Source organism: Trypanosoma theileri (genome assembly GCF_002087225.1).
Source record: "Trypanosoma theileri isolate Edinburgh chromosome Unknown TM35_Tth_1_V1, whole genome shotgun sequence".
NCBI classification, from domain to species: domain Eukaryota; phylum Euglenozoa; class Kinetoplastea; order Trypanosomatida; family Trypanosomatidae; genus Trypanosoma; species Trypanosoma theileri.
The window spans coordinates 666825-679402 of record NW_021639843.1 but is presented as its reverse complement, the minus strand read 5'-3'; the positions used below and the strand labels follow the sequence as shown (position 1 = coordinate 679402).

Genomic DNA, 12578 nt, shown 5'->3' with positions numbered 1-12578 from the left:
AAAAAAAAAATGAATGTTTACCGTGTGCCATGTCTAACCTCAGTGATAAAAGAATAAGTAACAAATTGGCAGATATAGACACACGTAGAAAAAGAGAAATAAGTAGTTAGATGGATAAATACAAAGAGATTCTTTTTTTAAAAAAAAAGAGGGAAAAAAAAGAGAGATACAACGCATGTGTGATACCGCATATCTCTTTATCTTTTTCTCTCTGTATGTGTGTAATGCATGTTTTTTTTTTTTGTTTTTTTAGGATACCGTGGTTGTTGCTTCTGTGACACCATGCATGGATGCCTGTAATAACTTCTTACAACGTCCTTCTGGCTCTACCGCAATAAGATCCTTGATGAGATCTGGACGCTCAACAATATGTGCCCCCTTTGCGCATGCCACCCGCACCAAATCACTCTTGTGTATCTTGTAAACATTAAACACATCTTCAACAAAACGGTCGTAGTTTACTAAGGCAAGATAAATAATGGTATAAGCAAGTAAGCCAATAATACGATTAGAACTCAATTGATCTTCAGAGACGCGAAAAACACGTTCTGTATCTGGAGTCCGTTCAGATGCTACTGTAAGAAATTTAAGTTCCTCAAGTAATTCCTTTTCTCCCTTTACGGTATTTTCTTTCGCCAACGCAGCGAGTACATCAACAGGGGTATCAAGTGGGTATGAAGTACCCATAGTATCGTTAAACCGCTGTACAAGTGGTCTTCCGCCACACATACGGGTGTTCTGAGGATAGTTAACTGTGCAAAAAATAGGGACATCCAGTAGTATTTCTTCATTGTCTCCATCCTCAAGACAAGATAGGCGGTGATCTACCTGCAAATCCAAACGTGTATGAAACATTAGTATAGATTTGGAATACACAGTACGAAAAGCAGCCATACGTAACGGTGTACCATCAAGGTATTCGTTACCATCGCTCAGTAAAAGTGGCCAACCAAAGACGAACGGATTAGACTTCATCATCTTATCTTCTACAAGTCTAAAGTGTGGTGCAGTACCAAGGAAAAGATTGTGTTCGTTAGGAAAATCCAACTCAAGAGTCTTAGGATCACGTCGACGCATATCCTCTACAAATCGGTTCTTCAAACTGGAAGGACTAAGTGTACCAGCGAGTGTCTCATTTGCTGCTGTCTCTACCGAATTTTGTACAGACTCATAGTAAGGAAGATATTTTTTCATGTGTTGTGCATCTACTTCAAGAAACTCGCTGAAGATGCGCTTTAAAGATTCAAGTGTAGGCTTCACCGCATGCCACAAGAGTGGTGGAAAGTGTTCTGATAACTGGACAAGCAACTTCTCTGTAGGACTGTTATGATCCCATAGTAGTTTACATGTGTGGTTCGGGTCATTTACAACAGGTGCGTCTTCGCGGTCTGGGAATGCGAATACTTCGCCAATGATGGTGTACTCCGCCTCCTCATTGCCAAGACACAATCGGCGTCGCACAATGCTGCTCATGCGAGAGGGATCCCACAAATCCTTGTCGAAAGAAAACCGCCGTCGTCGCCATGCCATCTCATCGTATATCTTCACATCGTATGAAATGGCCTTTTCAGACTGTTTGGCCTCACTACGCAACTGGGAGATCCACGCGGGTGGCTGCCCAGTACTGCTGCTACGGAAGGAGTGAGAAAGGCCACTACTGCAAGCCATCAGTCGATTCGGCGCTACACCACTACACAAACGCCATCTCCACATCCCTTTCTTTTTTTTTTTTCACTTAATCCTTTTTAATCAGTTTGTGGTTGTTCTTCTTTCTTTTCTTTTATTTTCGGTTTCCCTTTTATTTAGTTGTTTCTTTTTGCTTTTTTTTTATTATTATTATCGTAAACGTCCACGTGATGTTATTAAGAAAACAAAAAAATAAAGAAAAAAAAAGATAACGATTCACGAATAAAGTAAAAAAAAAATCCAGCAATTAAATAAATAAATATGAGAACACTTCACTTTCAAATCAGTTAAGCACCGAGTCATTTTTTTTTTTCTTTTTTGCTCATCAAGAGAATTATACGACAAATTTCTTTTTTTTTTCTTTTTTTTCTTTCTTTTTAGTCTACACAGAGGCACATAGTATGCACGAATTCCCGTGCATACGTATACATATACATATTACATGTATATGTAATGAATACCTAGCGTAATTGTAATTTAGGCGATGAACTTTATCACTCAGACAAGGAGTATAGCGTCGGTGGAGTCTTCCTCTGGTTCGCGGTAGGCAACAGTTGGCAGTTGTGCGTTTGACATGGGCCGTGTTACCTCTGCAGTGAATAGACGTGCGTATGTTTTCTCAAAGCGCAGTGGTGCCTGATCTTCCGCAGTACTTGCAAAGGCTGAGACCATTAACGGCACTGTAGGGATGAAGTGCCGCTCCAGTGCGGTGAGTTCCCACAGTGTGCTGTGCAGTGCATGACACCGCTCAAGACTCTCATCTGGTAAAAATGGATCATTTCCATCAAAGAGTGTTGCTGTTAATCGCAATGCCTCCTTCTTTGCATCTTCACTAACTCCTGCTGTTCCCTTCACGGTATCCTTGTCATCCTCTGGTATCACGGCCTCCTTTGTGGAGCGGTGAATCAACGCCAAGCAGTTAGGGTGTCGTTGAAGAACCTTACGGATAAATGGAAGCACAAAGTACAGAACAGGTGAGGGTGACAACATTGCAACACGGGCAACTTTTTTTATGAAGGCTGCCGCTACATACGACGGCACACGAATAGAACTCAAAGACAAATCAAGGAGACGGAACAAATCGTAGCGGTGACGAGAGGAAAAGGCGTCTGGAGTAAGAAGCGTGTATAACTGTTGGTAATATTGAGGGTACTCTAGACCGTGATCAAGCACAAGAAGAAAAATACCATGAAGTGCGAGTACGGCAACAAGACCTCCGCTAGCGAAACAACCACTCAAGTAATCCGCAACCACAAGTGGGTTTGTCAAGTATGGAAGAATGACATCACCCATACGATGTAGCAAATGTAAATGTAATGAGGCAGCTGCGGCGTGATGTAAACATGGCATCCACAATCCAGTAAAGTAATGACGATGGGCACGTTCAGAAAATACAGAGAGAACAGATGTCATTAACGCCTTTCGTCGCTCCGCTGCATTAGAGTGGACATAAGACTCACTCGACTCATATTGTGACTTCTCCTTGCGTAGGAATCCCCACTGTAAATGGAGACTTGACAGCTTTGGTGGCACATGACCGTAAAAGAGTACAAATACGTTTACAACAAATGTAGACATGTCTACATTGCCATCACGTGTGCGTTTCTTTGCAGAACGCTCTAAAAAAGTAGCGGCAGCGCGGTATAAAAAGAACCACAGGTCATCTCCAGCATTCATGTTTTCCAACATCTCACGCAGTTGCGACACTTGCGGGCTACACTCTGCCGGACTCACATGATCTCGAACTGGCTTCACCAATGCCGTACGAAGTAATCCCTCTAATAGTGGACGTACAGTTGCATCAAAGCAATCACACAATTCCTGGTATGTCGTACATTGTCCACAACGTTTCAGTGCTGCATTAAACTTTGTCTCCATGATAGTTTTACCCCTCACTTTCACTGGCGGATGTTGTCGTTGTTGTTGTTGTTGTTGTTGCGGCTGCTAATGATTGTCACACCACCACTAACACTACTACTTGGTTTTCTCTCTTCTTCCTCAACAACGATCTCAACCATCAAACAGTTCAAAATAATAACAAAAAAAAAAAAAGAAAGAAACACAGAAAAGGCAGAAAAAGAGAAAAAACAGAGAAAAAAAAAATTACCCACAAAGGAGACGGAAAAGATAACATTAAAAAAAAAAAAAAATAACAAAAATAATAATAATATAGTGCTTGGTAATTGCAGAAACATTACAAATTACAAAGGGAGAAAAAAAAAAAAAACACCATCCAAGAAACAAATCACACAAGTTTTTTTTTTTTTCTTTCTTTTCTTTCTTCCTTACTTTTTTCCCTTAGATATTTTCCCCTCTTTTCTCTTCTTCTTTGTTTGTATGTATGTGCATTTGAATACCGATGTTGTTGTTGTTTTTTTTCTTTTTTCTTTCTCCTCAGTGATGATTTGAACCATGTATGCATCTCATTCATTGGGAATCTTAAGAAGTTCCGTTATAAGAGATGGGCAGGGATTTGGTTCTACATCAAGTCGCGTCAGTTGTGCCACGACAACTGTAACATCATCCTGCTTCCCGCCAGTGTAGCGGTAACCCACACTTCTTGCATGTTTTGCAAAGGGGGAGAGAAAATTCTTATCAGCCCCATTTTTGCAGGCTGTTTCCGCGAGTACCTCCGCAACGCGCTGACATCCATCGCGTTGCACATCGCCTAGGTGTTGCACGATATCGCTCGCATCCACATTATCCAGCAATCCATCACTCGCACACATGAAAACATCCCCCTCACTCACCTCTAATGTCATGCGGTCTCCCGCCGAGGGTGGGTCCTCCGGCAGTTGATACGGGCAGTTGAAGTAGTGCTGCTGCGCCTCCGTCGCCACAAACAGCTTCGAACTGCGCAGACACATTATGCCGCAGTCGCCGAGATTGAGCACCGACGCGAATCGCCCGTCGACAAGTGTGACCAGCGCGACCGGACACCCGCCGGGTTGTTGCTGCCGCTGCGCCTCCTTGAATCCACTGTTGAGGGCCTCAAGGGCCGTAATGCGGCCGTGATCGGCGTCCTCCTGCAGGGCCCGCAGTGTGAAGCGCATCACGTTGCGTGTGAACACCGCCGGGTCCACACCGGACCGCGCGTAGCCGCCAACGCCGTCCGCAACGCCAATGCCGTTCGCGTGCACAAAATAGGCGTCCTCGCCGCCGCGGTGGCGCTTCGACGGATGTGGCACCGCACACACACCGCGGCGGCCGAACCACAACAACGGTGCAGCCGAGAAATGACGGCGTGAGCATGCAAACATTGCCCTGGGCTGTACGATAATTAGCAGAATTTGTTGTGGTTTGGGAAGGCGGGAAAGAAAAGGAAGGGAGAGGAAAAGTTGAGACGGTGGAACAGAGTACTGAAAAAAGGGGGAAAGACCAGGGTGTGAAAATAAGAAAACGATAATGCTTTGTAGTGGTCTTTCGAGATCTTTAGGCACCAAAACACGTAAACACAAGAGAAAAAAGAAACACAACGTCTTATCCAAGAGTGTCTTTCCTTTTTTTTTGTGTTTTGTTTTATTGTGTGTGTATGTGTGCATATGTGTGGATGTGCCTCATTTTTTTTTTTTTTTCCTTCTTCTTCCTCTCCTCCTCCTCCTCCTCCTTTCCCTTCTTTTAGGCGGAGTTGATTGGTAACCAGGAGTCTTCCCTTTTCCCTTACTCCTTTCCTGTTTCTTTTTCTCTCTTTTCAAGTGTGAAGCAGATTCACTTTAAACGCTCCTCCTGTTTTGTGCCATCTGCAAAAGTGGTTACACGAACCCCATCTACACGGTCAAGGATGGAAGTGTTATTGGGATACTCATAAAGTGTGCTCCCATCGGCAAAGGCTGTCGTAGTCAATTCCTTCTTTTTAAAGACTCGTGTGCCGTCAGGTCGCAAGAGGGTAACATCACCATTTTTGTACAAATACTGCCACGTACCATCTGGAAGTTGTGTAGACTTTGGATCCTCATCAACTCCAGTACTCTCAGTTTTAGTTGATGTCTCTTTATTTTCTTCTACTGTTGTGCTGGTGGTAGTAGTAGTAGTAGTAGTCTCTTCCCCAACATTTACTGTCGATTTCTGTGTTGTCTGGGTAGACAATTTTTCTCCTTCTTTTTTATCCACCTTTGAAGCTCCCGTATTACTACCTCCAGTTATAATTTCAACACTGTCGGATGTAAGTATGGTAGCCCCACTATCCCGTAACTTGCTCATCGCTGCCAAGGCTGCTTCTCGCTCAAGTTTGGTACGCTGAGCACGAATCTTCTCTTCACGAGCGGTAGAAGCATAATAAGCTTCTGCCTGTTGCCATTGTTGTAGAATAAAGTTCCAGTTAAGCTTCGATACCGCCTTTTGGGCAACCTGCTTACGCAGGTCAGAAAGACTTTTACTATTGTTATCTGTGATATCTGTGGGTGTACCGGAAAGACCCACATTTCTTGTTGGTGTTACTGCTGCTAATGGATTACGTGCCGCTCGAGACCAAGATGGATATGTCACTTTTGCGTTAGTCACAACTGGTTTTGACTCCAATGCAGATAATAATGCACTCTCTGTCATGTTGATAACTGCCAATGGCCAAAGTCCCAATATCAGGGGTGTTTTATTAGCAGGGAGATTCATTACCACGAGACGATGCCCCTCAATACGCTCTTTATCAAATACAAGCCACGTCCATCCAGGTTCACGTCGGCTCGTTGCGTACATCATAATTTCCTTCTCAAGATGTGTAAGGGTGCCAAACTGTTTCATTACAATATTTTCCCATTCTGCTGGTAAAGTACCACCTTCCTGTGTGCATTTCTGTTCAAGGTTCTTGCAGAACTCCTCAGATGCGAGAAAATGGACCCGTTGTCTGAGGCATGAAAGACATGGACGCTTCATAAAGGCTACGTGATCCACCACTGCGGTAAGTGGCAAAGTACGCGCGAGTACAGGGCACTCCGGTAAATGTCTCTCACTTCGTTTGCTGCTACTATTGCTGGTTGCAACAATGATGTGCGCAGCAGAAACAGTTTTCCCTCTCGGGATGGGTGGATCGAGAAGCGGAAGCAAAGAAGGCAGAAGCTTCTGCAGCTCACTCGACACACTCACTGCCTCTCCTGCAGCGCGGAGAAAAGTCATGGTCCTCCGAAGCATCATAGGCAAAGTGAAGGTCTCACTAAAAAAGAAAAAGTATACTAAAGCAAAAATACATGTGTACAAATGCTCCACTGATACAGAGGAAAATTACACACAGACACGTACACATCAGCAACAGGAACAAAAAAATATGGATACAGAAATACAAGAAGACATAATAGAATAATAAATAAAATAAAAAGGAGGAATGCAATAAAAATAGAATGATAACTATCACCGCCACCATCAATCTTCACCACAATTTATCATCAATTACTTTCGGGATGTATATATTCCTTTACTTTCGGATCGTGGCGGGGACTCCATAAATCAAGTAGGAATAATCTCAGTATTAACTGAATCGACAAAAGAAGTTAAATAGACCCTAGTGGATACCATTCTACTTTTTCTTGATGTTTTTTTACTTTGGGCTGAAATGTATACGATTTCCCATACATGGCGGCTGCTTTTCGAATAGTTTTGTCTGTTATACCAGCTGCATAATTACTACGTGTGCGCGTCTTGGCGAGAAGTGCTTTACCCACACTATCATCACGAATTTGACAGTTAACGTACAATTGCAACCAGCGAAGAGCATTTTCAATAGCCATGCTATTTGCAAGACGTAGGACCGACTTTCCTACAACCCGAAAAAATATATTTGGAAGTTTTGGCGCTGTCAAAGCCACTTCGAGAACTCGCATAAGCATATTTTCATCAACACTTTGTAATGTTGCGGCACAGCTACGGCACACTGTCGCAAGTGACTCTGTATTACTCACAACGTTAGCGACCGCACGCCATGCATCTTCAACCTCAAGATCTCCTGCAGCTATTGGGGGACGAGTTTTAAGTGTTTCTGTCATAGCAACCAGCCGCGGTTCATCTCCGTGGGTAATAGAGAGCAACAAAAAGAGATCAACCGTTGTCATTTCTTCTGCGGATGCCTTTGCAAGTATTTCAGAACCTGGTAGAGACAACAGGTCCTCCCGCTGTTTTTTATCACAGGCTGATGCTACCAACACAATGTCCGAAACACTCCAGCCATGGAGTGAGGTAATCTGTGAAACCAACGCGGATTGCTGAAAGTACGGAATAAACTTTAACCTTCGCGCGGCAAAAGCAATCTTAGTGATACAAACATGATCTGGATGTAGTTTCACTAAACGAGAAAGCAAGGCACGGAACATGAGGACGTCACGGGATTTGAGGGCTACTAATACATCGCACAACCCGCTCGCCTGAACAGCTGTCATGCTTGATATAGACTTTGAAAGTCCAGTCAGTAGCACTGTTGTCAGGGATGCGTCTACCACTTTTAACTGTACCAGTAACCTGAGAATGGTGATAGCATCTTCTACAGTTATCACACCTTGACGTTGATGATACTCTACCGCGTCACGCACCATTGAATACACTTTAGATTCAGTTGTGAGTTGTCCTCCTTTCGCAACACTAAATGTTCGTAAAACCATTATCACAGTTAAAATAGGCAATATATTAATTTGTTGAGTTCTATTCCTTCGCCGATCAAATTTACGCGTGGTGACAAAACGATTAAGTGCATCCCTAAAAAAAATTCCATCAGCCGGTTCCCCTGCATAAGCAGCAGCATAAAGCAAATAAGCAGCATCTTCCTGACTGAAGGACATTAATGTATTTTGAAGAAACGATGACTTACACTGTGAAACAAGTTCTGGTGGAAATTCCTGTAATTCCCACATAGAACGAATAAGATTTTGAGTTGCAGTTGGTGATAAAATGTGTTTACTCTCTTTCATATTATTCGCAAGTTCCAAAAGCAACACCTTGGCTTCTTTTGACGCAATTAGAGACAATGCGCGCAGTTGCCGCAAAATCATATCATCATTACATTCCTTGTATTCTCTTTTTATAAATTTACTCACTGCAGAGTACAAAGTTGTACGAAGCTTATCACGTAATCCATGTGCAACACCTGAAAGCACCGCAAGACTTTCACAACAACTCAGTCTAGCCTCTACTGACATATCAGGAAGAAGTCGAACCAACAACTTCTCAAATCCTACATATACTGGGGTATCTGGTACCATTGCTATTGCGTGAAGAATACTCACAGCGTGCTGCGCTTCTATGCTAGTAATAGGATTCTGGCAAATAGCCATTTGCAGTGCTTCTATCCACTCCGTATCGCTTGACCGCTGTGCTGCAAGCGCCTCTGCTACCTCCCCCAGCTGCGTCGCATTCAGACCATTGCGAGTTTGTGCCAGAATAAGCGTCCGCATAGCGACTAGACTCTCCTCAGAGAGCGGAATTCCTAGTTTGGCGCAAAGACAAACGCCTTGCCCTGTCTTATCTCGCGTGAGCCGCTGGGCTGTGAGTGCTGCTAGCTGCTGTGCGGCTCCTGTGGTGGTGGGTGTGGGACATGGGGCGTCTCGCTGGGATCGCAGTAATGCCTGCCAGACGGCGGCGGCCACAGCGATGTGTTCGTCGAGTGAGAGGCCGTTGAGGAGGGCGGGGAGGCGTTCGGCGAGCCACGGGCGGGCGAGAAGGACCCGCGCCCAGAGCGGCCCGGCAGCGGGGGCCTCCTGCAGGCGTCTGGTGACCGCCAGGAGGTCCTCGCGGGTGCACTGGGCGGCGGCCGCAGCGAGAAAGTCCCCCACGCGTGCCTCGAGATGACTCCCCGCCGGGTACGAGACGCGGTGCATGAAGTAGACGAGGTCCGTCGCGTCCTCCACCTCCTCCAGCACCGCCTCGAGCTGCAGGCCGTACATGTAGGAGCGGGCCTGCTGCAGCTGCCGCGGCTCACTGGAGGCCCCGGCTATCCAGCCCTGTATGAGCTCCGAGTGGGGCCGCCATGACGGGGAGATACAGAGAAACATCGACCGGCGCATTTCCACAATGGGTTCTCTACACACTGTAGATACCGTTCTTGTTATTTGTACCACTAAATTCAGTTACAAACAGCAGAAATTCCCTATTTATGAAACCTCTACAAGCTGTCCATGGTTAGTAAAAGAAAAAGGAAAAAAAAAAATTCCTACCACAGAAATAAAAATAAATAAAAAAACTAAAACCAAACAATGGAGAGAAACCCTCTACAAAACAAATCCTGTCAATTTTCTCTTTCTCACCCACGCACTCACCCACTCACCGACTCACTTACCAACTCAGGAACCAATCAAGAGTACACACAGAAAAAAAAAACAAATAATAATAATAATAATAATAATAATAATAATAATAATAATAATACAAACACAAACGTCATCGCCCCATAAGACTAGTCGTTTTTCAGCTGCATAATATGATCGCGAAGAAACGTGGGCATATTTTTTTCTTGCTCTTGCTGCTGAAGTGATGATGGTGGTGGTGGTGCAAACTTGTGTCGCGGAGCTCGTTTCGCAAGCAGTATTGCCTGCAAACCATAAAAACCGGCTAGAAGCCCCAGTCCGTTAAAGGCAAGTAGAGTGGCAGAGAAAGCCAAATCGAGCATCATAACATATGTCTGGAACCACATGTAGTACATGGCCCCCAGCACTGCAACAAGAAGAAGAATAATAGAGAAAATCATCGGGGTTGTTTCTTCTGTGATATTCCCTCGTGAACCAAGAAAAAAAGCGGCGACATCTACCATTAACAGTAGGAAGGATGAGACAATTTCCATCGGCTGCGCTGCTGGTGGAAAGTAGAGCACTGTACCCTTGTAAATAAGGAGTGACAATGTCACAATGAACCAAATGCAGCTCCAACCACAACAACAATACAGCAGGAGCTGAAAACAAAGAGAGCCACTACCATTTGTTGATCCGACTACGCTCATGTTTATCAACGTAAAAACCCTATGTACCCTTGTTACAGAAAAAGACCCCAACAAAGAAAAGATGTGAAAAAAAAAGCTATTATAGTTTAAGTGAATGAGGGGAAAGATCATCGCACAAGTTTTTTTATTGAAGTATTGTTTTACATTACAGAAATACAAAAAGAAAGTTTTTTTTTTTTTTTTTTTTTTTTTTTTTTTTTTATCAATATTTGGTAATTTTTTTCGTTCGTCAGAATTAAACGCGATTTAGTTGCCAAAATTCCCTGGACATTTTCTCTCTCTCTCTTTGTTTTTTTTTTTTTCCTGGATTACCTGTTTACTTGCTGCTCACCTTACAGCAAACCCTCTTCAGATCTCTTCATCGCTATCTTCTGGCTCTGCGTCACCCATTGATTCCTGTGCTGCACGTCGGAGCACTGTTCGCCGTTCGCGCTCTCTCAGACGAGCTACGCGATCACTTTCCTGTTGCCTTTGTGCCGCCACCTTTTTGTTCTTTACTTGTCGAATGTCTAAACCGCGCAATGGTTTAAACTCTTCGTCAGAATCTTCCTGGTCCACAAAAGCGTACTTGCTCGGTGCATCATCCTTTGCTACATATTCCTCCCCATCCACATCATAATTATAGCATTCATCATCATCATCATCATCATCATCATCATCATCGCTCTCCTCCTTTCTCTTTCGTAGTCCATTTACCTCATGTTCATTCTCTTTGCCATTATCTGCATCAGTTGTTGTAACTCCCACAATCGGTGGCTTTTGACACTTCGCACAGCGACCCGTCTCCATGGCGCACTTCTGACAGATGTGGTGGTACGAAAGGGCAACAGTCTTTTCATGACAACAGTTGCACTTTCGATACCGTTCCAAGGGGATATACTTTCCATAATCCACTTTCCACTGAAGAATGTCACAACAGCGCCGACAGCACAAACTAGTCATTGTGCTTATCACAGCTGCTGGGATCTTCTGATCGTCCAGCTTGTAGCGATAGGGATCAAACTTTACTTTATTCATGTAACTCTGTTGTGAACCACGGGCTCCATTTTTCACCAGGCGCTTTCCAGGCATGTCCTTTAGCACTGCAATCCAATTTGAACGAGATAGGAACAAGCAGCCTCCACTTTACTCACAATTTAACCAACAGGGGAAAAAAAAGAAACAATATAGCAAAGAAAATAATAACCCAACACGTGAGATGGTGTGATAACAAACTTTTTCACATGTGGCAAAGCGGCATAGCAACCCACAAAACAGAATAAATAAAAAAAAACAAAACAAAAAAAAATCGGTACACTAGACATCACGCAACTTCCCCGTTCTTGGCCACTATTACCGAGTCCATATAAAGTGAGAGCTGAGAGATGCTGGCGCAGTTTATCAATTCACACCACTCCCACAAAAAACCACCTCCACAACTATATTGCTGAGGGTTACCATTGATATTTTCTCCAGTACCATTATCACCATTATCTAAACTCAAGGCGTGTCGAAAAACAAACCCAGCAATTACACCAAAACTACAGGGATCTCCAATACAGCGCTCGATTACCGTCCATGGCCCTGAAGTGGTGGAGGGAAAAGAAGAACGCCCCTGATATGTGTGAGGCAAAGAATTTTCACTCAGTGAAGCCTTACCACCACGTGCCCATTGCACTACAGCGTCAAGAAGATCTCCCTCAGTGCACGGGAGGCAACATGTTGGCTTTTCTTCTTGTAGACATTCTACAATATCATCTTTAAGAAACAACACACAGCCAAAAGAGGTGGATGTGACACCCTCCTCCCCTTCACTTCGTTTCCGTATTAATTCAGAATGAATAAGACTATCAATGCTACTCCCCTTGCTGTAGACCCATCGGCCAACGAACATTGTTAGGGAGCTCCTTGGTAATAAAAAAGAGAAAAGCAGAGAAGGGGCATCATACCTGCTTGAAATTTTTCTAGCAGTACTTAGGAGGAGGATAAAGAGCACACACACACA

The 12578-nt window shown here is 44.0% G+C and overlaps 8 protein-coding genes across 8 annotated transcripts; all 8 read right to left on the bottom strand.

The window, feature by feature from the left end:
* Nucleotides 1–249: 249 nt before the first annotated feature.
* Nucleotides 250–1713, bottom strand: TM35_000013630 (uncharacterized protein; the record flags this gene model as incomplete). Its single annotated transcript, XM_029021044.1, has 1 exon — nucleotides 250–1713. One exon carries the CDS (start codon nucleotides 1711–1713, stop codon nucleotides 250–252), a length of 1464 nt encoding a protein of 487 aa, XP_028887552.1.
* A 471-nt stretch (nucleotides 1714–2184) lies between these two features.
* On the bottom strand, nucleotides 2185–3564 carry TM35_000013620 (U3 small nucleolar RNA-associated protein 19; the record flags this gene model as incomplete). The annotated part of the gene is made up of 1 exon (XM_029021043.1): nucleotides 2185–3564. The coding sequence occupies one exon, from the start codon at nucleotides 3562–3564 to the stop codon at nucleotides 2185–2187; it is 1380 nt and encodes a 459-aa protein (XP_028887551.1).
* Nucleotides 3565–4109: 545 nt separating this feature from the next.
* Nucleotides 4110–4946, bottom strand: TM35_000013610 (protein phosphatase 2C; the record flags this gene model as incomplete). The annotated part of the gene is made up of 1 exon (XM_029021042.1): nucleotides 4110–4946. One exon carries the CDS (start codon nucleotides 4944–4946, stop codon nucleotides 4110–4112), a length of 837 nt encoding a protein of 278 aa, XP_028887550.1.
* Nucleotides 4947–5394: 448 nt separating this feature from the next.
* Nucleotides 5395–6813, bottom strand: TM35_000013600 (uncharacterized protein; the record flags this gene model as incomplete). Its single annotated transcript, XM_029021041.1, has 1 exon — nucleotides 5395–6813. The coding sequence occupies one exon, from the start codon at nucleotides 6811–6813 to the stop codon at nucleotides 5395–5397; it is 1419 nt and encodes a 472-aa protein (XP_028887549.1).
* A 353-nt stretch (nucleotides 6814–7166) lies between these two features.
* TM35_000013590 (uncharacterized protein) lies at nucleotides 7167–9665 on the bottom strand (the record flags this gene model as incomplete). Its single annotated transcript, XM_029021040.1, has 1 exon — nucleotides 7167–9665. The coding sequence occupies one exon, from the start codon at nucleotides 9663–9665 to the stop codon at nucleotides 7167–7169; it is 2499 nt and encodes an 832-aa protein (XP_028887548.1).
* A 389-nt stretch (nucleotides 9666–10054) lies between these two features.
* TM35_000013580 (uncharacterized protein) lies at nucleotides 10055–10594 on the bottom strand (the record flags this gene model as incomplete). The annotated part of the gene is made up of 1 exon (XM_029021039.1): nucleotides 10055–10594. One exon carries the CDS (start codon nucleotides 10592–10594, stop codon nucleotides 10055–10057), a length of 540 nt encoding a protein of 179 aa, XP_028887547.1.
* Nucleotides 10595–10942: 348 nt separating this feature from the next.
* TM35_000013570 (uncharacterized protein) lies at nucleotides 10943–11665 on the bottom strand (the record flags this gene model as incomplete). Its single annotated transcript, XM_029021038.1, has 1 exon — nucleotides 10943–11665. One exon carries the CDS (start codon nucleotides 11663–11665, stop codon nucleotides 10943–10945), a length of 723 nt encoding a protein of 240 aa, XP_028887546.1.
* A 232-nt stretch (nucleotides 11666–11897) lies between these two features.
* On the bottom strand, nucleotides 11898–12467 carry TM35_000013560 (uncharacterized protein; the record flags this gene model as incomplete). Its single annotated transcript, XM_029021037.1, has 1 exon — nucleotides 11898–12467. One exon carries the CDS (start codon nucleotides 12465–12467, stop codon nucleotides 11898–11900), a length of 570 nt encoding a protein of 189 aa, XP_028887545.1.
* Nucleotides 12468–12578: the final 111 nt, after the last annotated feature.